At 55.6% G+C, this 22,770-nt stretch overlaps 2 protein-coding genes across 2 annotated transcripts; one reads left to right on the plus strand and one right to left on the minus strand.

Annotated features, from left to right (window-relative positions):
• The first annotated feature begins 9,800 nt into the window (after positions 1-9,800).
• LOC121436203 (probable low-specificity L-threonine aldolase 2) lies at positions 9,801-15,366 on the plus strand. Its single transcript, XM_041635936.1, has 7 exons — positions 9,801-10,115; positions 11,570-11,653; positions 12,121-12,209; positions 12,603-12,788; positions 13,701-13,838; positions 13,994-14,186; positions 14,666-15,366. The coding sequence occupies exons 1-7, from the start codon at positions 9,914-9,916 to the stop codon at positions 14,947-14,949; spliced, it is 1,176 nt and encodes a 391-aa protein (XP_041491870.1). The 5' UTR covers positions 9,801-9,913; the 3' UTR covers positions 14,950-15,366.
• Positions 15,367-19,285: 3,919 nt separating this feature from the next.
• On the minus strand, positions 19,286-22,487 carry Tmem235 (transmembrane protein 235). Its single transcript, XM_041636186.1, has 4 exons — positions 22,304-22,487; positions 21,688-21,768; positions 21,074-21,211; positions 19,286-19,527 (listed from the first exon to the last, which is right to left on the minus strand). The coding sequence occupies exons 1-4, from the start codon at positions 22,485-22,487 to the stop codon at positions 19,286-19,288; spliced, it is 645 nt and encodes a 214-aa protein (XP_041492120.1).
• Between the last annotated feature and the right edge of the window lie 283 nt (positions 22,488-22,770).

Raw genomic sequence — 22,770 nt, forward strand, 5'->3', positions numbered from 1 at the left:
ATTGTTAGTTACATAGCAAGTTTGAGGATGGACTGGGGTATATAAAACCCTGTCTCTGCTCTCCCAACAGCAAAATAAAAATAATAGGAATAAAAATTCATCACGATTAGCATTAGGAGACTATCACTGGGCTGGAATGGTGACTCATCAGTTGAGAATATGGTGTAAAGGCTACATGAAGAATCTGGAGTTTGAAGCCTGGCTCTGGGGTAAATGATTGCTGGAGAGCCTAGAGTTAATATCCCACAGTGGGTAACCAGTAGGCAGTATTCAGTGCCTAGTAGGTTCTGACACACAATAGGTGTTGGTGAACAGAAAAGGTGGGGCACAGTAGGTGTTGGGCACACAGTAGGTGTTGGGCGCACAGTACGTGTTGGGCGCACAGTAGGTGTCCAGCTCTTGGGAGACATTATACTTGTCCTTCATGCACAGTGGCTATGATGACCCATCTGACCCATCGTAAGCATAAAGCAGCAGATGGGAACACCACTGCTAAGCTCTGGAACATCCCAGCAGGAGCCACAGTCACAGTGGGGTGTGCCCTTTCCCTCACGTGACCTGTTGATAGTCTAGGAAAAAAAATAGTGCAAGAACCGTTTCTACCTACCGCATTTTGCTTCACACAACAGTAAAGTCGTCCAGACAGTATGAAGTTGGGGACATCTGTGAGAACACTGCCCCTGAGCAAAGCAGAACCTGACTGTCCAAAGACTCAGGTCCTAGGTGGGGGCTACATGGATGTTTTTACCCACATTCATTGCGATCCGAGATGCCAGTGTACACTAGGGAACCAGAGTTGACAAGCGGGCTGGTCCTGCCCATCCCCATCTCCAGCAGACCCAAAGCCTCGAACACATCCACACAGATCTGTCCTTCTCCCAAGCCTTCCCACGCTCACCCACTGAGCTCTGGCCTCAGGCTGCAGAAGCAGGGAATTCAGGGAACACAGGATGGTCTCCAGAGAGGCACGTCTTGTAGGTCCTCTGCTAAACCCACAGGGGCAGAGGGAGGAACTACATCCTGAGCCCCGGGGCCAGAGTCCTCTACTGCACGCAGCACTGGCCCAGTGGCTAATGTACCAAGCAAACCTGTTCCACAGCTGGCCACCCCTGCCCCAGAATCTGACCCCTCTCTCTTCCTGTCTGCCCTGGGGCTCCAGAGGGGCGAGGATCTCCTCAGCAGGCAGGGTGCTGACCCGGCACCTCAGCCCCAGCTCAGTAGCAGGAAGCTTGAGAGGCCCAGAAGCCAGTAAATGAGATACGAGAGATTAGAAGCCTTGCTGCCTGATCAGAAGCTGCCTGAAGTTAGAGGACAAGTTCCTGGAAGAAGAAGGAAGTTGCACAGTAAATAATGTCAAACGCGGTACTGCCCAGGCCCCAGCTGACAGGAGCCAGGCTGCCAGGCTGCCCTGTGAGCAAGGGAGCGTGGCCAGGCCGCCACGTGGGCAGAGAGCTAGGGAGCTGGCCTGGAGGGAGGGGTAGGACCCAGAAGGGAGGAGCGGGCCTGGAAAGAAACAGGTGTCAGGGAATACCAAAAGCTTAGTCTGCTGCCTCCTGGAACTTGAGGCACCCGGGAAGGTGGGCGCCCTCACAGCCTCTAAATGCAGCTGGCAGGGGTCAGGAGGTGGGCTTCTCTCAAACCCTGCAGGGGAGCAGAGGCTGCAGTACTCAGTGCCCAAACCGGTCACGACATCCAGCCTCTCAGGGAGACCCTGAGTGGGGGGAACTGGGCTGTCTCAAGTACCTCCCCATGCTCCCCTCTGCCCCCATCCCAATCTGAGATTCCTGGAGGCTGGCTGCCTCCCAACCACACACAAGAGCAATAGCCCCCACAATCCCCCAGGGTGCCCTCCCCTCTTCCAACCCTTTGTCTCTGTTGGGTTCCCAGGTTCCAAAGCTGCCCCTCAAGTTCTCTTTAAGGCAGATCCTGATGGTTTTGTCCCAGGGGACCTCCAAGGACAGGTACATCAGCCAGATGCTGCAGTTCCAAGACATCTAATCTCAGTCTTTGTGACATCTGGGGAGCGGATGGTGCTGGAGGTGGCCAGAGGGGACCTGGGCATGAAATGGAGCTGGCTCATAGCAGGAAGTAACGGCAGGCCTGATCATGAGCTGGTCATGACTGTAACATGTGACCACTTCCCTGACTGGAAAAGTAACACTCATGACCACCTCTCCAGTTGGGCTGAGAGAGTTCACATGGTGAGATGGTCTCCTCACTGGCCTGGCAGGAAAGCTCAAAAGTCTCTGTAAGGCCACCTCTGTCTTGCCCACTCCTGTCATGGGACCTTCCCTCTTCCATGAGTTCTTCCTTACCGCTCCTTATAAGTCCATGTCCCTCTGTCCCTCCGATATGCTTGCCCCTCATCTGCACACCATCACTCTTCTTAGATGCAGGACAATGAGTCCAGAAGCTCCAAGCTCCGAGCAGGTTGGGTGACTGTGGATTGTCCGGCTCCCTAGCTCACCAAGAGCCAAGAACGTCTCCAGCCCCTTTTAGAATCTCATTGTCATTGCTGGCTGTATGTGTGGGGCTCCCAATCTGCCCAGCACCTCTGAGTCCCCTGCACTGGTTTTGGTGTCCCTGGCCTCCACGGCCCACTCATCATCTCTGGTTGTTCTCTAGATCCATCTGAACTGCTCTTCCTTTGGGTCCAGTCCCCTCCGATCCCCACCTTGTGTCCTATAGCCTGTCATACAAGCCCTGTAGCCTGTCAGTCATACAAGCCAGGGCAGGACACGATGGCCATCTTGAGACCCATAGGACAAGTGGAGGCTCCAGAGAAGGGACCAGACAGCTCTCCTCCACACTGCCGCTCCTCCAAAGGGGCAAGCCCAGCAGGTGGTGGATACGTGTACACACACTGAAGATGCACACAGCACCGTGTCCCCTGGCAGAAACCCACGTCCACGAAGTGCTGAGGGGAACTTCATAAAGCCAGGCAGATTTCTAAGAGTTCAAGGACAGCCTGGTCTACCTTGAGAGTTCCAGGGTAGCCAGAGCTACGTAAAGAGACCTTATCTCAATAAATAAATACATAGATAAACAAATAAATAAAACAAAATAAATAAATGCCTTACAAGGTAAGAGCAAACCCTGTGGGGAGGGCGTGCATTTCCCGGCTAGGAGAGTAGGTTGCAACATTTACAAGCTAATCACTGGCTGCCTGGTCCTCAGGAAGACAGACCCTTTCCTTAAAGGGAGTACAAATGGCCCAAACACAAAGCAAGGTCCTGAAAGTCCCAAGGACACACACAGCACAGGCCTGCCTGCCCAGAGGGCTGGAGTAAGTCTGGTGACGCAAGCAAGCGTCTGTTTGTCTGTCTGTCCAGATAAACAGGCAGCAGGGAAGTGGGAGAGCACACCACTTCCATCCCTTGGGGAGAGGGCTTACGAGGTAGCCCACGCTGACTCACTGGCTCCACCCCCAAGGCCTGTGCGCCACAGAAGTGAAGGTTCCTGGAGCCAGGAACAAGGATGCTCCCAGCAGCACAGCTCACAAAGCTAAACAGACACAGCTGAGGGTATCTTGACTGGAACTGCATTCTAGGGCCTGCGAGACAGCTCAGTCAGTAAAGGCGATTGCTACCAAGCCAGAAGAGTTGAGTTCAAGACCCAGCGCCCATGGGGGAGAAGGTGAGAACTGACACCCTATAGCTTAGGTCTGGAGCAGAAAGGTATGCGGCCACCACAAAACAGGAAGGACAACTGAAAGGCGGATGGCTCTCAGGAAGATTGTGCCAAACTACAAGAATTTCACATACACAGTTCCAAATCCAACAACAATCCACTCCCCTGAGAGAAACACGGCATGCTGGCAAAACAGGCGGCAGTCAGAGGGAGAGAGTGGATGGGAAGGAAGTTTCTAGAACCCCGGCCGTGGTCTGTCTTTCTTTCTTTCTTTTTTTTTCTTTTTTTTTTTTTTTTTTTTTTTTTTGTTGGTTTTTCGAGACAGGGTTTCTCTGTGGTTTTGGAGCCTGTCCTGGAACTAGCTCTTGTAGACCAGGCTGGTCTCAAACTCACAGAGATCCGCCTGCCTCTGCCTCCCGAGTGCTGGGATTAAAGGTCTTTCTTTCTTTCTTTCAGATAGAGTTTCACTCTGCCACCCATGTTGACCTCAGACTCATGGGAATCCTGCTGCCTCAGCCACTGCTCAAGTGCTGGGAATGCAGGCCTAAGCCACCACCACAGCGAGTTTCACTGTCCCCTTCTTGATGGGAGTGGCCACAACACGGAGTTCATTTGCTGTTCAGATTTGTTTGTGACATGGCACAGATATGCCTCGTTTGCTTTTCTGTGAGAGAGTTCGATTTCATCACTGCAAAAGGAAAACAGGAGACTCTGTGCTGAGCCCTGGGATCCGGCCATATCCAGCTCTCACACAGCCCGTGTCGAGGCGAGCTGGTGCAAAGGGGACAGGCGTTCCTGGCCTCATGGAACCAAAGCCCACTGTAGCCTGTCTGCATAGCAAGCCTGCCTGCGGTACCCCTCCTCAGTCCCCACCCTCAGGGCACAGCACTGGGTTTGCTCAGCTGTCTCAAGGCAAAAACCTTCCAACCAGTGGGGTCTTCTCAGAGGGGAGGTACAAGGACTTGGAGAAACTGCTTTCCCGTTCCCAATTTTTCATGAAAACAGGAGGCTATGGTATAATGGGGCTACATGGGCCAAGTACTTGCTCACTGCTCACCAGCCAGCAGCCCCCATTCTTCTAGCACCTGCCCTTACCCCTCCCCCTGCTGGGAATGGTGACGTCCTGGTCTCTCAGGGTGGTGGGACTGGGTTGGACCAGTGCCGTATAGAGGGGTGGGTAGAGTGGATGGGAAAGACACTTCCCCGTGTTTACTGGGGCCCAGCTGCTATCTACGGCTCCAATCTGCTGCCTCTCTTTATCTCTGAGGGACCGCCCGGGTTCCCAGCAGCCTCCCCGCTGCTCACTTCCTGCCAGTGGCCCAGTATTACAGGAATAAGCACACGCAGCACACTGAACTAACCCAGCATGTGAGAGAGTGTGTGTGTGTGTGTGTGTGTGTGTGTGTGCACGTGCGCTCATACCCCACAGCCTGCACCAACCTGGCCAGGTGCCAGGGAGTCAAAGGTACCCCCAGAGGAAGCTCTCCCCCAGAAATCCTGACGTGAGCCTCTGAGAATCCTCCCTCAAGTGGCTGGAGGGGGGGGCTGATCATGCTCTCCAGATTGTCCTCAGAGACGGGACAGACCTTGTTCTCCGTGTGCACAGCCAGTGACCAAGATCAAGGACCACTGAACCAAGTGTCTCTCCCTTCCTGTCAGCCACTCAGCTGCCACCAGCATGACTTGACCTCAGGGACACACATATACGCAGGTTGCCCCAGGTGTCCCTCCTTCACCTGCCTCTCAGCTGTCATTCACCAAGTCCCAGAACTGGGCACTGGGCTAGGCACACAGTGCATGACACAAAAAGCCCCAGGTGGCCTTTTGGGTTTAGTGCATCAGCTGCACAGAGCAAGCAAGAGAAACATGCACCCATAGCCATGGACAGAGGGAAGAAAGGAACTGTGCGGACCCCAGAAAGAGGGCCCACTCCCTCCCTTGTTGAACTGAGCCAGGGGCCTTCCTGGTGGAGGAGTACTTCAGCTGAAACCCAGAGATTGAGGAGGTGGTGACCAGAGCCATGTGCTGATAGCTGGGTGGTCCCGACAGAGGGGACACAGGCCTGAGACTGCAGGAGGAAGCACACTTGGGGACCAGAGGCTGCAGTGCTAGTGAGAAGCCCCAGAAAAAAAGCTACATCAAGAGTCTGGCTGGATGAGGGGTAGCTGGAGAGAGGGCTGTGTTGGTGATTACTGTGTTGCCAGTCTTGTGAGCACAGGGGCCTGAGCGCCGTCCCTGCATCTGTGTGAAAAGCTATAATCGCAGCCAGCTTTGAAATCCCCGCTCTGGGACAGGGGCAGACAGGACATATTCCAAGGGCTGTCAGGCTAGCCAGCCTACCCTAGTCGGTGAGTCTCAGGTCCGGGGGAGAGACTCTGTCTCAAAAATAAGGTGGACGGCACCAGAGGAAAAACACATGAAGTTGACCTCTGACCTCCATGTGGACGTGCACACCTGTGCACGGATGCACCTGCACATGAACACCAAATAAAAGGTCCCACGAGGGAAGGCACTCAGGCCATTTTGCCCGGTGTACTGGCTGTGAGGAGAGGAGACCTGGTGACCTCTGCCATGGGGGACTCTTTAGTGTTAACTACTGCATACAGGCCACAGTTAGAGAGGACAAGGGATGGGGTCAGCCTGGGGACATGGGAAAAGTCAGAACCCAAAAGGAGCTGGTGTAGTAAGAGATTCCCTACCCCTCCCAGGGAGGGTGGCTGGTCCTCGGCTGTCCCCAGTGATGCAGTCTACAAATGATACAGTCGAAGAGTTAAAAGGCAGGAAAGGTCTGGAACACGACCAGTAGCAGCAGGGAAACCTCCAACATGGCAGACAGGATCAGCAGGTAAAGGAAGGCGTTTTCTGGAGGTAGAGGGCACATGCATGCTCCCTCTGTAGAACAGAGTGGCCAAACCCCCAGTGTAAAGCTAGGACAGTTGCCTAGCCCAGAACTGTTGTGTCCCATGTCCCGATCCAGCCTTGCCCATGAGCGGGATGCCAAACTGTGGGAGAACAAAGCTGCCAGCTTTTGTTTCAAGTCAGGAGGTTGAGGAAGAGGATGGCCATGCTGGAAATTTGCCACTTTTATTACCTAGTTATGATCCCCTCTTCCTGCTGCCTGCTTAGCAGGGGGCCTGTGTACCTCCTGATCTCTCACCAGGACGACTCAAACCTCAGGTACAGTGAGGGAAGCCTGCAAACGTGTACACACAGAGATGCACACAGACCCATGCATAATCATGCACATGCTAGCATACACAATCCATTCAGATACACACACACACACACACACACACACAATCCATACGGATACACACTCAGAAACATACACACAACACACACACACAACGGAGAGAAACACACACACACAGAGATTCCCAGTCTCCTCCAAACACTCCTGGTTGTACACATATCCGGGCACCAACCAGGAAGACCTGGCCATAGAAACTGTTTGCCTCTGTAAGGAGACAGACTCAGTTGCGAGAGACAAAAGCTAGTGGTCCAGCTGTGTCCACTGGGTGGGGTCCTCAAGCCTTGTGCCCTGTTCCTCTTCCCCATAGCTGCTTAACGATGGACAGGGAGCCCCCTTAGGACGGCCTTGCAGCCTCTGAGAGGGTTACAAGCAGGTGGTCATTCTCTAGTTCTAGTCAAAGGGAGGTGGCTGCTCTTTTGTCCCATCTCTCCCCTGAGAGCTCCTGTGACTGCTCCCAGCCCATTCACCCCCCTTCCCACGGAGTCTTCGCTCCCGCCCCCCACTTCCCAGCAGAAGGGCTGGAGCCAGACAATGAGATAAGGGCTTGTTTTCTACGGCCTGGAATTCGGGAATTAGGCAGAGCTTGTGGGTCAGGGCCAGAGCACCCCGCTATGGGGAGGGAGGAGCCTTTCTACTAGGTGCAAGTCCCTGGGGCCCCAGGCCTACAGGGACTTGACCTCTGCACCCTTTGAGGACGGCTCTGCTAGGAGCTGGGGAGAGGGGAAGAGTTGCTTAGAGTTGGCTCTGTCCCTGCAGGTGGCCTCTGAGCCTCATGGCCACTCCTCCTCACTCCTCCAGCCCCCAGGACTTCCAACAGGGTCTGCTCCCTTACTGTGGCCCATGCTGCCCCTTCCCTGTCACCCTCCCCTACTCCATCACCTGCTTAGTACACTTCCCTGTCTTCAAAGACTATTGCTTCCTCCAGGAAGCCTGCCTGGCGGCAGACCCAGCAGGAGGATGGCGAAGTGACAGAGAGGGGGCAGGGTCAGCATCTGAGACAGGCTGGAATCCCTGAGGGGTACCTTGTTAGACTGATCTGTGAGGCCCACTCAGACCAGTTTGCTCTCAACGCACCACAGACAGACAAGTAGGGCTGAGTTCCCAATCTCCCTGTATGAGGGGGTCACCCTTTGGTCCTGGTGAGTCAGTGAAGCACCGAGCTCCGCAGTCTTGCAGCTCCAACATTAGGGTAAAGAGCAGAGTCTCCGTGAGCCAGGCACAGGGTCAGTACAGCCTCCCAACCGCCCTTCCTGGGTAAACTGGCACACAGCTGGGAGTGGAGTGGGGGAATCTTCTTTTCCTTGCGATTTTGTTTTTGGTTTTTTTTTTTTTTTTTTTTTTTTTTTTTTTTTTTTTGAGACAGGGTTTCTCTGTAGTTTTAGAGCCTGTCCTAGAACTAGCTCTTGTAGACCAGGCTAGTCTTGAACTCACAAAGATCCGCCTGCCTCTGCCTCCTGAGTGCTGGGATTAAAGGCGTGTGCCACCACCGCCCGGCTGCGATTGTTTTCCCGGCTGCGATTGTTTTCTTTTTTCTGAGACAGAGTCTTTGAGTCCCGTGTAGGCTGGCCTGGAACTCTCAACCATCCTCCTGCCTCAGCCTCCCACAGGACTGGGATTACAGGCATGAGCCACCACATCTACCTTTTGCAGTGCTGGGAATCAACCCAGGGGTCTCCTACTTGCTGGTAGGTGGCTCTGTCACAGCGTTCTTGGGCATGACTTCCATGGAAGCAATGGTGTAGGAAGGAGGGGGATTCCTAGATACCTCTGTGGCTGCTCCAGGTGAAGACAATCCTTGTGTCCCCTGCCTGGAATCTAGCTAGTGCTTGGTAAAACCACACTGAAGGCTGATCATGGTGGCGTATTCCTGTAATCCCAGCACTTGGGGACTGTGCAGAATGAGATCTATGCGTGAGAAGAAACAAGCTACCTTAATACAGGCACTAGAGAGACGGCTCAACACTAAAACACGCATACCACTCTTGCACAGAGCCTGAGTTTGGGTACCAGCACCCACACCTGTAACTCCGGCTCCAGGGTGTCCAAAGCCCTCTTCTGGACCCAATGGGTGACTTCATGTGTACACACAACTTTAAAGGTTTTAAATTCATTTTATCAAAAAGGAGAGCGAGGGGGAGAGCGAGCTGGATAAGTACCGCATTGGGTAGAGTGTTTGCCTAGTATGCACCAAGTCCTAATTCAGTTCCCAACACAGCATAATCTGGGCATGGTGCTACACACCCGTCACCCCAAACTGGTCAATCAGAAGTTCAAGGTCACCTAGGTTACACAGTGAGTTCAGAATGAGCCTGGGATACATGAGACCCTGTTTCAGAAGGGAAAAATTAAATACTCCAACGGTGGAAAGCTACTCTTTAGGGTCAACATGGTACCACATGTGATTCCTGGACATCAGGGACTGCCAGCAGCGTCTGCAGTCTGTTTCCTCTGGTGTGAAACAGGGGCCCTGAGGGGCTGGAGAGATGGCTCGGCGGTATTCCAGGCTAGTTAGTGGCAGGGATGCTTAACTAAGTTAAATCTGCAGTGTCGGGAGCAGGGCCAGGTACACGCTGAAAGGCACTGCATAAAAGATTACCCTTGCCCAGCAGTGGTGGTGCATGCCTTTAACCCCAGCACTTGGGAGGCAGAGGCAGGTGAATTTCTGTGAGTTCAAGGCCATCCTGGTCCACGAGAGCTAGTTACAGGACAGGCTCCAGAGCTCTTTCCAAAGAGAAACCCTACCTCGAAAAACCAAAATAAATAAATAAATAAATAAATAAATAAAAATTACCCCTTCAGCAAAGCTCCCAAATTCTCAGGCTGCACAGCGAACATGAACTACAATTCCCAGCATGCTGCAGGAGTCACAATGTTTAGCGTTGCAGAGAGGACTCCAACTCCCAGAGTGCCCCCGGCCTTCCCAGCTCCTGTCTGCACGGGGTCAAAGTAGCCCCAGCCTCTCGGATCCCCCGCACTCCCGGAAGAAAGTGTCCACCGCTCCTGCGGGAGAGGAAGGCGAGTTTCACAGCCATGCTCCGCAGAGTGGCCCGGACCGTGGTCCCGGGGCTCAAGGTGCCCTGGGCGCGGTGGTCTAGGAACTGGGCGGGGGTCCCAGACCAGGTGGTAGACCTGCGCAGCGACACGGTGACCCGGCCAGGGCCGGCCATGAGGCGCGCCATGGCCGAGGCGGTCGTGGGAGACGACGATTACGGCGAAGACCCTACGGTCCTCGGTGAGCCGGGAGAGCAAGCCCGGGGCAGGGGTCGTTGAGGTGACCCCGGGGCGCTGTCCGCGGTGCTGAAGGGAGGACAGCGTGGACGCAGAGCTGTGCCTGGTGGCATTTGAGGATGCACCTATGCTCCCTGTGCCCCTGCTCGTTTTCTGGGAGAGCCTTGGTAATGCAGATTCTTGGGCTCCACGTTGGACTCAGGGAGCCAGAATCTGCATTTTAACAGGGCCACCGGGTGGCTTCTGTCCACTGTCACCCAACTCCCCAGATGGGTGTTGTCCAATCTGGCAAAGAAAGGCCCTGAGGTGGCCAGAGAGGAGCTCAAGAACCCACGTCAGGAACAGGGAAGAACCAGGGTTTGAGGCAGGCCTGACTGAAGGAATTACTCTCTTTCATTCACTGACTGACTTCACCAAGACAAAACCAAATGGGGGGGGGAGGGGTTCTGAGCTTGCTGCACCTTCCCAGGGGCAAAGTTTCATAGCCTAGGGAGTGCTTTAGGGAGACAGCAAACCAAAGCCCACCCGGGGTCGGTAGGCACTGTTAAAGTGACCTCTAGTGTTGCTGGGGTGTGTGGGTCCAGACATAAACCGCAGATCACCGCTTTGATCCCCGGAGGCCTGTTTGTGGGCCCAGGGATTATTGTGGCTGTTACCAGGAACTTCAAAGATGTTGAGCTTCTCTGCTCAGCCCACACCTGGGGTGTAAACAGGTCCCCACATCAAGGCTGGGGAAGTGCTGGCCTTGGGAGTCTGGGCAGACAGATGTCTTTTGAACCTCAGGGGGGCTAGGGCTGGGAGGAGGAGAGTGGCAGCATTCAGGGTGCAGGGAGACACCTGTGTCTTCTGGGGACAGGATCTAGATTGGGAAGCCACCACAGACTTTAGACAGGCCTTGCGCTCGCTCACTAGATGCACCCTTTATGCCCTGCCAGCTCCCCAGAGACTCCTCCGTGGTGCTGTGCAGAGGAAGTCTGCAGGGAAACCGCAGGGCCTCACCTGCTGGGGCTGATGGGAAAAGAAGAAAAACAGGTGTGAGGTGGGGTGGGAAAGGAGGCCCAAACCACAAGGGAGTTTCGGTGGCCTGGGGCAGGGCACTGCGGCCCAGGAGGAGGTAGCACACAGAGGATTGACAGAGGGCCGGCCCTCTCTGGACATGGCACGTGGTTACCTGACCACAGACTACACAGATGGTGGATGGGCTCCAAGCTCTGCCCCTAAGACCCCAGGCTCTCGTCTGAGCAAATTCACTTTCTTTTGGAGGGAGTGGCTTACAACAAGGTCTTGCTGTGCGGCTCAGGCTGCCCTCAAGCCGCTGTCCTACTTCAGCAGAGTGCTGAGTGACGGGGTACGCCATCACACCCAGTATCGGGTGCACATTGAACTGGACCAGGGCACAGCGGCTCTGAGCAATTGTTGATAGGCATTCTGGCCCCGCCCTCCCTTCTCTCTTCTCAGAACTGCAGGAGAAGGCTGCAAAGCTGCTTGGGGTGGAACAGACCCTGTTTGTGCCAACCAACACCATGGCCAACCTCATCTCTGGTGAGTGTCCGCCCACCCTCGGAGCTGGGGTCTGCAGCTCTCTGGTAGACACGTCCCTGGGTTTCTTTTGGGTGCAGCCAGTGAGCACCCGGGCAGAAGGCAATGGGAGGAGTAAGGTCTGCAAGTCTCTGCCACTCCCAGCTCTTCCTCCTGGGTGCTGCTAGTGCCCAGAGCTGCCCGATCCAGGGCCAGCACCCCAGCACTCTCCCCTGTTGGAAGTGTCCTGTAGTGGGCCACGGTGCTCTGATGCAGTGTTAGCGCGCAGCATTCACGGTGAAGCCCCGCCAGAGTTGTGCAGCACCCCAACCTTTTTAACACACGACAGGGAAGCGTCTAGAGGGGTGCTGCTTCCTAACTGACAGTCTAAGCTCACTGGGGCTCCAGGTTCAGCCTGACCACACTGAGCAGGGGCAGTAGGACCCTCTTGGACCCAATTCCAAGTCCTGCCCTCCTCCCATCTATCTCAGTGATGGGTCACTGCCGGCGCCGGGGTTCCCAGGTCCTCCTTGGGCAGGAATGCCACCTCCACGTCTATGAGCAGGGCGGGGTGGCTCAGGTAAGGACCAGGCACCACTCCCCTGGGACTTTGGACATCCTCCCGCCAGTCAGGATGCCAGGGTAGGAACCTGCTTCCCAGGCATCAGGCAGAGAGGAGAAAGGGAAAGGCACAGGGAAGCAATCAAGAGGGATGGGAGGGAGGGCCTGGGCCCAGATTTGCTCATCTGCCTCGGTGCCTTACTGTCCCCTAGTGGGAAGATGGAGCACTAGCACTCCAGAAAGAAGTTTTTGAACTTTTCTAAGCAGCAAGGGGCAGGCAGCCTCCCCAGCTAGGACGCTGTGTGCTCAGAACAAAGACTCTGGGCCCAGAGGTGGCCCCTGCTGCAGAGGAAACTTCCTGTCTGGAGGTACCACTCGACCCATATGATCCAGTGTCCTCTCCTGCCTGCAGATCGCTGGGGTGCATTCCCAGCCCCTCCCAGACATGCCCCATGGCACCTTGGACCTGAACGAGCTGGAGAGGGCACTCTCTCGGGGTTTCAGGAACTCCTACCATCCAGTCTGTGAGCTTGTGTGTCTGGAGAACACACATAGCAGCGCAGGGGGCCGGGTCCTTCCCATCGACTACCTCTGCCAGGTAGGCTCCTGCCCAGCTGGGCCCCGTGCCAGGGCACTCTTGACTTCCTGTGCCCTTTGAACTGTCCCTGTCCCTAGGGATGAATCCCCTCTGACACATGCTATGGGTGCCCCTCAGGGACCTGACTGTCATAGGTCCTAGGTTGAAAATGGCCAGGATTTATAACTCTGGCTTCAGGATCCTGTTCTACCTGGGGATAGAAAAGTTCACATGGGTGGCATATGGTGACTCCTCAGGTCCCAAATACACAGAGCCACCAGGCTTCTGACTCTAGACCCCTTGTGGTTCCTCAAGAGCTCTGGGGAGACTGAGAGATGACTCAGTGGTTAAGAATGGTTGCTGCTCTTCCAGAGGACCTGAGCTTGGCTAGATCAAACCACCTGTAACTCCAGCTGGAGGGCATCTGTACCCTCTTTTAGCCTCCATAGGCACACCGCCGCACATGGCGTATACCCACATACATACACCTAAAATAAAAATAAATCTTAAGGCGGCTGGAGAGAGGGCTCAGTGGTTAAAAGCACTGGCTGCTCTTGCAGAGGACCTGAATTTGATTCCCAGCGCCCACATCAGATAGCTCACAACCATCTGAAACTCCTGGGACTTCAGTGCCTCCGGTTTCCACAGGAGTTTGCAATCATGCAAATATCCACGTGAAGAAGCATCCTAGACTAATTCACAATAGGAATAATAATTTTAAAAAATCTTAGCGCCTTTAATCCCAGCACTCGGGAGGCGGAGGCAGGCGGATCTCTGTGAGTTCAAGGCCAGCCTGGTCTACAAGAGCTAGTTCCAGGACAGGAACCAAAAGCTACGGAGAAACCCTGTCTCGAAAAATCCAAAAAATAAAAAATCTTAGGATGCCAAGCCCAGATGCCCTCCCTACCTGGCCCCTCTGACCTTTGCTCCCAGGTGCGCCTCCTGGCCCACGCCTACGGAGCACAGGTCCACCTGGATGGGGCGCGACTGATGAATGCAGCTGTGGCTCTGCGTGTGCCTCCCGCCCGCCTGGTGGAGCACTGTGACTCTGTATCCTTCTGCTTCTCTAAGGTAGGCAGACCTTCTCGAGGCAGATGGGGTGTGGGTACCCTACTGAGGATACAGCTGGACCCCTGAGCCTAACAGACCCGCTGGCCCTGGGCTGCGCAGCCCCCACCTTCCCCACCTCCAGGATGGGCTCCAGGTTCTCTCCTCTCTTCCCTTAGGGTCTTGGTGCACCAGTCGGGGCGCTGGTCGGTGGAGCCAAAGACTTCATTGAGGAAGCCTGGCGCCTCCGCAAAACCCTGGGTGGAGGCATGCGCCAGGCTGGAGTACTGGCTGCGGCTGCCATGGTGGGACTGGCTGAGGCAGAGGAGGTGCTGCCAAGGGATCATGAGAATGCCAGGAGATTCGCTAAAGGTGCCTGGACCAGTCCCCGCCCCACTCCCTTTCTCTCCCTACCGTCTGGGCCTAGATGTCCCCAGCAGCAGAGCTAGGCCCCAGCAGATCTGCACCCCAAAGCCTCTATTGAGCTTCTAGGATGGGCCCTGGGCCCTCCTGCCTCACCAGGCCCTACTCCATGGGCACTCTCGGGCACTCACACAGGGATGCAGCCAGCTGAGTCAGGAACCAAGACAGACCGGAGCCTCCAATGTGGGTCTTCCGTGCATTTTTTAAAAATTTCAAAACAATCCTATGATGTCCCCACATCTGAGACCCAGAGAAGTGGAAAAGCAGGATCCAACTCATGTTCTCAAATGCCACATCAGCACTCAGGCTCTATTTCCCCACAAGATAATTAATTGGGCTGCTCTCCTGCCTTCCCTGAGGGGCGGTTCCAGCGGCAGCCGAGGCTGGGCCCCCGGGGTTGGGGTACTCACCGCTGTGTCTGGCTCCAGGACTCCGGGACCTGGCATCACCCATTTGCTCCGTGGATCCCGACACTGTGGAGACCAACATGGTGCTGGTGCAGGTGGCGGGGCAGCCTCCTGCAGAGCTGTGCCAGCGCCTACAGGCTGTGAGTGCTGAGGAGGTGGCTCAGACTGGCCGTGCTGTGAGCGTGCTGCTCTTTCCCTGGACAGAACACGCCGTGCGGGCCGTGTGGCACCGGGATGTGTCTGCTCAGGACACGGAACTGGCGCTGAGGAAGTGGGAATTTGTGCTGAGGCAGTTGAGGCCCTGAGGTCAGGGGACCAGGAACCCTGTGCCCTGGCTAGGATTGAAGTGTGGAGTAAGCTGGTCCAAGCCATTAGCCTAGTGGAGGCCTGCCCTTCTGGGGGATGACGACACCACTCCGGCCTCTGAATTCCTCCACTGACACTCATGTGATGGCCTCATCCAGTCAGGAACAACCAGGCACGGGCTGGGATAAGAAGGGGCTGAATATCAAGAGAAGGGAATGAATTCAGGAAGCAGACCTGGGGCTGGGACATGCAGCGTGACTGCCTGGTGTGTGTAAGCCCCAGATCTAGTCCCAGCACTGTATAAACAGGTGTGTTGACTCACACCTGTAATCTTAGCAAGCTGAGAAATTAGAAGTTCAAGGTTGGACTGGAGAGATGTCTCAGGGGTTAAGAGCACTGGCTGCTCTTCCAGAGTTCCCAGCAACCACATGGTGGCTCACAACCATCTGTAATGAGATATGGCACCCTCTTCTGGCCTGCAGCCATACATGCAGGCAGAGCACTGTATAGATAATACTTTTTAAAAAAAATTTCCAAGTCATTCTCAGATACAGAGTTTGATCCAACCCTGGGCTACATGAAACAGATCCTGTGTGACTGGCATAGTTATTAGAGATGGACTGTAAAATAATCACTGTGTGCTGTGATTACCATTAATGAATAAACTGCTTTGGGCCTGGGCAGAACTTAGATAGGTGGGGAAAACTAAATGGAATGCTGGGAGGAAGAAGGCGGAGTCAGGGAGCCCCCATGGAACCACTGCCAGAGTCAGACATGCCGAAACTTTGCTGGGAAGCCACAGCCACGTGACGATACACAGATTAATAGTAATGGGTTAAATTAAGATGTAAGAGTTAGTCAATAAGAAGCTAGAGCTAATGGGCCAAGCAGTGTTATAATTAATATAGTTTCTGTGTGGTTATTTTGGTTCTGGGCAGCCAGGATGAACAAGTGACCCTTCCCCCAATAAAATAAAGTATTGAAGGAGCTGTATTTGTACTTTTATGTCCCAGCTAAATACATAACAGAAGCAACAGGTTCAATTCCCAGCACCCACACAGTGGCTCACAACCATCTCCAATTCCAATACCAGGGGATCTGACACCCTCTTCTGGCCCCCACTGGCACTAGGCACGCATATAATGCATAGACATATATGCAGACAAAACACTCATATACATAAAAAATAATTTCAGTATTGGAGCTGGAGAGATGGTTTAGCAGTTAAGGGCACTGGCTGCTCTTTTAGAGACTCTGGGTTAGATTCCCAGCACCCACATGGCTGCTCACAACTATAACTCCAGTTCCAGGTAGAGGCAGCTAAGAAGCTGCCATTGTGTGCAGGACGATGGAGGCACAGGTGGGGACATCAGCGTGGTGGACAGTTTGGGCTGCAGAGAAGCTGCTGTGGTGTGCAGGATGATCCAAGGCGCAGGCAGGGACATCAACGTGGTAGACAGTTTGGGCTGCAGAGAAGCCGCCATGGTGTGCAGGACAATCAGAGGTGCAGGCGGGGACATCAGCGTGGTGGACAGTTTGGGCAGCAGCGAGTACACTGGAAAAGAGGAGGAGCCTGCAGCAGAGGACTGTCTGTCTTTCCCCTCACCCCTTAGAAGACTCCAGATATCTCTGGGCCTGGTGTTGGGGTCCCCAAGGCCCCAGAGCTTGTCTCCTGAGGTGCTGGTATAGCACGAAGCCCGTGCCTTCTCCTTTATTCTCCCACACGCCTTCAGGGACAGGCAATAAGCACCAATCCACTGCTGGACAAGAACTTCCACAGACAAGCTAGTGCCTTAAGCCAGCAGGAATCCCTCACTAGTTCTCAGAGTTTCTGGGATTAGGGACTGGAGGGTTAGTTTAAACTCTGTTTGGCCTTCCCAATCATTGAATGATCTGCATGGGTCATCTGTCTCCATGGTGGCTGGTTGGTACCCGTGCCTTATACCCGTCTGCCTGGGCAAGCCTCTTCTCACCCAGCCTCACTGTGGTCGGCTCCCCTGGCACCAGCGACTGAGAGACTGAGACAGGACCTGCCAGGTGTCGTCTGCTTCTCCCCGTGTGCCCCCAGGAGTGAGGGGAAAGCCCATCTCCCAACCATCTGGAGGCTGCTGTTATAATGTGTGGACGCTGGCTGGGGTGAGGTCTGCATCCAGGAGACACTGAATCCTTATGGAGGCATCAGAGGAGAGATGGCCAGAGGCAGCCATGGCATGGCAGAGGGCAGGGAAGAGGAGAACATTTGCAGGCAGGGTAGTGAGCCCTGTGCTGCCATGGGGCTTCCTAGCTGGCCCACGTTTGGCTGCAGGAACTGAGGCACACTCACACGGAAGGGTGAGTCCGCTGTCTGGGGGGCTTGGCTGGCTCTTGTCTATGTGGGCAAGCTCCCCACTTGTCTCTCTTCTCTCCATGTAAGACACATGGTACCCCTGGAGCCTGCTGTCTGCTCGCATCAGCTCTGAGCTGCTAACGCCTCCCTGGGCAGCACAGTCCAGCTGCCCAGTGAACTGTGAAACAGGACACAAACCCTTGGGCCAGTTACTAAGGAGACTGCCCTGTCAGAGCAAAGGCCTCGGCTAGCTTCAGTAAGTCCATGCCCACGTACACAGGCGCATCCCCTCAGGCAATTGTGGAGGTCTTTGCAGCCACGGTGTGAGTCTTCGCCAGTGTCACCTGGGACCCTAAAGCCACCACACCAGTGGGGCTGGACTTCACAAGCTAACTTCCAGCAGGCAGACACCTCAGCAAATGGTCACAAAGCCCAGCAGGGAGAGGCGGTAACTTTGCTCTAGCTCCCCGTGAGCCAGCCCACACCCTGCTAGGAAGGAGGCAGTTACAGCTGCAGGGCATGACAGACTGCACACACACACGCACATGCACACACACACGCAGGATGTCTGTGACATGCATGCACACACGCATGCAGGGCACGTTACTGATGGCCAGAAACATGCACACTGGTGTGTATTCTCCCTTCTACACAATGAGGAATGAGTATCTGTTACCTATTTTGAAGAATCCTAGGCTGGCCCTGGTGATGCATACCAGAAATCTCAGCACCAGAGAGGCTGCGACAGGAGGCATGGAGTTCAGGCCTACTTAGTAAGGCTTTGTCCCTGTGCCTCCCCCCCCCCCAATAATACACATTGCAGCTGGTTTATTCGGACACTTGGCAGTGCTCTTACATGGAATGGCAAAAACCAGAACACAAACTGGGAGGGAAGTTGTCATCAGCCCCAGTCCTCCGCCCTCAATGGTCACATTAAACCCTGCAAAGGACTCCCCTGCTCCCTGCAAGCTTCCCACATCTGTAGAAGCAATCAGTGGCTTGGGGACACTGCTAAGACCAAGCCTTGAAAAGCACTCCCTTCCTTAATACACATCCCAGACTCAGGAAGAGCTGCACCAGGATCAGGGCTGTTTGGGGCTGCGCAGCCCCTAACCTACAGCTGTCCACCGTCCAGTAAATAAACACAGGTCTACCCCCTCTTACGTGGCCAGAGGTGATTCAGCTCCCACCTCTGTTGTCCCAGTCAGGGAGTGGGCTGCAGAGGCCTGTGAGCTGACCCATCCAGCTGCAGCCAAATCCCCAGGCCGAGCTTCTGCCTCCAGAAGTTCCTCTATGCAGGCAACCCAGGGGCAAGCCAGGCATGGCCCCAGCTCACCCAGCTGTGGCCAGTCTCAGACATGCTCCTGGCTGGTGCTGTAAAGAGGAAGTCCCAGGCCAGCAGGGCAGCAGCCCCTCTTCTTCCCTCCCTCCCCCCATCAGAACAAGGACTGAGACTTGACCATCCACCCTGCCTGGAAGCACTCGTAAGTGACCCACTTGGTGGCTGGACAATGAACCTAGACTATACCCTCCCACCCAGCCCTAAGCCTCCTCCCCATCAGCCTCCCCTTGGGAGAGGGAACAAAGCAGAATCCAAGGGGTCCGGCCAAACTGCAGTATCACCGGGATCTGCCGTCTGTTCTTGGGTTTTCTGGCCTCAGTTTCCCACTCTGTGACGGGAGATGAGTGATTACCGTGTTTCAGACTGGGGGGGGTGTAGCGGTACGGAAGCCCTTGGCCAGCTCCTGACAGAATAGGTCTGTGTCTCAGCTCCCAAGGGCTGGAATGGGCTACACCCCTCAGAGCAAGAGTACCCCCTGGACACCCAGAACCCTGAGGCACCCCACCAGGGCAGTGCCTCTCCTTCTGCCCCCCTCTTGTCCAGCTGGAGTGAAGGTGGGTACTTCCCCAACACGCCATCCCCCGGGACACCTTCCCCGGCTAGGATTCCAGCAAATGCCAAGGGTGCCTGAGCCTTCCTGCTCCCCACCTCCCTGCCACACTGGAACTCAGATGACCACAGATTGGGGCGTTCCTGGGCGTTGGCGCAGGCTGAGGAACCGGGCAGCTATGAGCAAGAGCGCACCGCTGAGCACCTCCGAGGCGCAGGAGCCCCAGGCCAGGGCCAGCGACCAGCCGAAGCTGATGTGCACGCCCTGGACGTGCTGCGCGCCGTACACGCGGGCCGTCTTCACGAAGGCCAGGTGTGAGTAGCTGATGTAGATGCTGACTCCTGCCAGGGTCAGGGCACCTGGGGAGAGAGGCCCAGCAAGACTGCTCAGTGCGGCACCAGCAGACCCAGCATTAGCTCTCCATTACCCCCCTCAAACACCACCCTGTTCATAGGAGTTCCGATCCAGCCCTCCATCCTGAGACCTCACCAGACAAACCCCCGTGTAAACAGTCCCAGGACTCAGTTATGCCAGAAAAGGCACAGCTCTGTGGCCCACACTATCTGGCCTCGGTTTACCCTGGTGTCGGGGTGTGGCAGGAGTGGTTGGATTTCCAACTGCCTGCAGCCAAAGCCACGGGTTTAATCTGGGGAAGGCTGAATTTAGTGTGTTGCAGTGTGGGAGAGGCAGGGATGGGGCACGGGATTGGAACGGCCCCACTCTCCGGCTTCCCCAGGCGCCCACGCAGCTGTTGCCCATCTCACCTGCAGCTCCCAGCTCCCTGGAATGGCGACCTGTCTCCCAGCCTGACCCCTCTTACAGCCTGTTTCTCAGTCGGTCCCTGACGCCTCGGCTGACAGCTACAGATCCCTCTACCTCCGCTCCCACATCCGGACTCAGGGGACCCCAACACCCTCCTCTCATTTCCCTGAGGGCGAAGTACACTCTGCTCAGGACAGGTGTGGTCAGCCTCCCCTAGAAGCTGCCTTCTGACTCTCTTTGCCTCATCCACGTCATCAAGGAAAATGCAGAGGCTTCCCCATGACAGCATGGAGTTTCCCAGTCAGAATCCCCAACCCCATTACTGTTGCCAGTGGCTTCCTGGGTCTTCTTAATTGGATTTTGCACTCAGTCTCCTGGGTCAAGGCTGTCACAGATATTTTGATTACCCTGATTTCGTTCTCTAGAGACCTGGGTCTGAACATTTGCCTGTCTCATTAGTTTGTGGCTTTGGGTTCCCCATGTCAGGCCCAATCCACTCTTAACAAAGGTCTCCTGAAGAGCCCAGTGTCCCCTGGAGGGAAGCTGGCTTGTCTGGGAGATCTCACCATTGTGATCACAGCCACGACAGTACAACAGACCAGCACAGGCCTGAGCCCAGCAATAGAGGCTGCTGCAGATGGACCCCTACGGGGCCACCTGCTCACTTTGATGACAGCTAGCCTAGGGTTGCTATAGCAAACCTACACCAAGAAGCACTCAAGGGGTCCTGAGCATCAGTATCTTTCTGGCTCTGGAAGCCTTGGGGGTCTAACCTGCTGATGAAGTGGCCCTCAGCAGCCACCAGGGAGCTCTTGGCCTGATGCTAGTTATAGCCTGGGACTAGGAGAGTCAGAGCCAAGGAGGATACGCCCCTGCTCGCCTTGCTCCACTTCCACCCTCACCTAGTAGGAGAGAGGAGCAGATGGGGTCAAGACCCGCACCCCTCTTCTTGCACCTGCCCACAGAGCTAGTCCTGCAGTTACCATGGAGATGCTGAAGTCTCCCAGGCCAAGAAGCTCCACCCTGGTGCAGAAACCCCGCCCCTGGGCCAGCCCTAGGGTATCCCTGCTGGGGTGGGGTGGGTGGGTGGAGGCTCTCCAATGCTCAGAGGGGAATAGGAACCAAGGCAGACCTCTGACTCACCCCCTAGCAAGAAGTAGCAGCCGGTGAGCAGCAGCAGAGGGATGCTCTGGGACAGGGAGCTGAGCAAGCCGCAGACCCAGCCACATACGATGAGGATGAGGCTCAGAGGCAGGACTACCATGACGGTGCGGTGCAGCGCTGTGGGGAGAGGAGGCTCGGGGCAGGCAGAGGAGGAGCCAGAGACAGCCATGCCTTCACCTGCTCGGGTCCCCAGAAGGGTTGAGCATCTCCACAGTAACAGGAGACTCTTCCAGTGGCCATCCCTCTCTGAAGCCAGGCTGAGAGAGGCTCTGCCAATGCCCTCCCCACCCCACCCTCAGGCCTCTCAGGGGTGGAAGGTTGTCTACGGCCATCCAACTAGAAGGCTGACTTGTGGGCCCTGTGAGATTTCATCACTCTCTGAGCCGCTCGCGTCCTCACTGAAAGGGAACTGAAGTATGAGGAGGAGTGGGCAGACTGGGATTCCGGCATCTGTGGTCAGGAGGCTGTGATGGCCAGACCCTTCGGGTCCCCGAGGCCTCAGAAGCAGTTGGATGGGCTGGGGGGAGGTGGCTGGGATAGGGTGGTTTGGTCCCAGACCTTGAGAGCAGAGATGGCACCAGCCCAGGACTCACAGAGAAGATGCTGTAAGGAGGGAGAAGTCTCCAAGCTGTCACTGGAAAACGGGTCAATCAGCGGCACACAGCTGTTCTGCCCTGAAAGTCAAGGTACAAATGGGTGCTGGGCAACACGGGTGCCATAGCCTTGAAATCTTATTTAATTCTTGACTGGCAGCTGGACCCCAGCCTCTGGTGTTCTTCCTTTGACCTCCATGGAGACACCTAGACCTGGGCTAAGAAGTACAAACTGTCAAATTCCTCAGAAGCAAGGTGCAGAGCCCTGGTTCACCTGACCAGTTATCCTCCAATGACACCTTCCCGCCAGGCCCCAGAAGAAACCTTTTAGGAACTTAAGGAAGCATAGGCCAGCCCCCCTCTACTTCCCACCCATGGCCATAATGGCAGAACTCTGTCTTTGGGCTTCCTCAAATCCTCGCAGCCCAGCTGTCACCCAGCAATTTGAGGGGCGACTGTGATGGGGTTGGGACTGAGAGACTCCCTGAGGAGCAGACCAAGATGCCACAGAGGCTTAGGAGGAGGGAGTTACAGGGGCAGGAGGGCGGGAATGGCCGTGGATCAGGTGGGAGGAAAGGGAACGGGAGGGCCGGGCAAGTCTCCAGGAGCGGCTCACCTTCGCAGGTGCGCCAGAGCCCAGAATGCGAGGAGAGCTGCAGCGGCGCGCCGCCACGGGAGCCGCCGGTGTTCGCCACCTCCAGGATGTACCAGTAGTCGCTGGCGACCGCAGCTGCCAGCAGTGCAAAGCTGAGCAGGGCGCCAAGGGCTGCGCTCAGGAACAAGGCGGCCAGAAGGGCCATACCGGCAAGAGCAGGTCAGCCGCCGGGTAGGGATGCAGGGTCCAGCGGAAATCGGATCTACGGATGGGCTGTGGCGGGTGAGGGAGCCAGGGACAAGGAGAACTATGGGTTGGGGCAGTCAGGGTTCAGGACAGAATTGATCCAGGCTAATGAGGGTTTAGGCGGTGGGAGTAGAAGTCTCAGCAGGAGAGGGCGTGGGAGGGGTGACGAAGGGCAGGCTGACTAGGAGCAGAGGTGGGTGGAGGGCAGAAGCGGGCAGGGGGGGGGGGGGGACGCTGTCCGA

This window comes from Microtus oregoni, unplaced genomic scaffold (assembly GCF_018167655.1).
Source record: "Microtus oregoni isolate MIOR12 unplaced genomic scaffold, Mior012 000048F_ref0000485, whole genome shotgun sequence".
Taxonomy (NCBI): Eukaryota; Metazoa; Chordata; class Mammalia; order Rodentia; family Cricetidae; genus Microtus; species Microtus oregoni.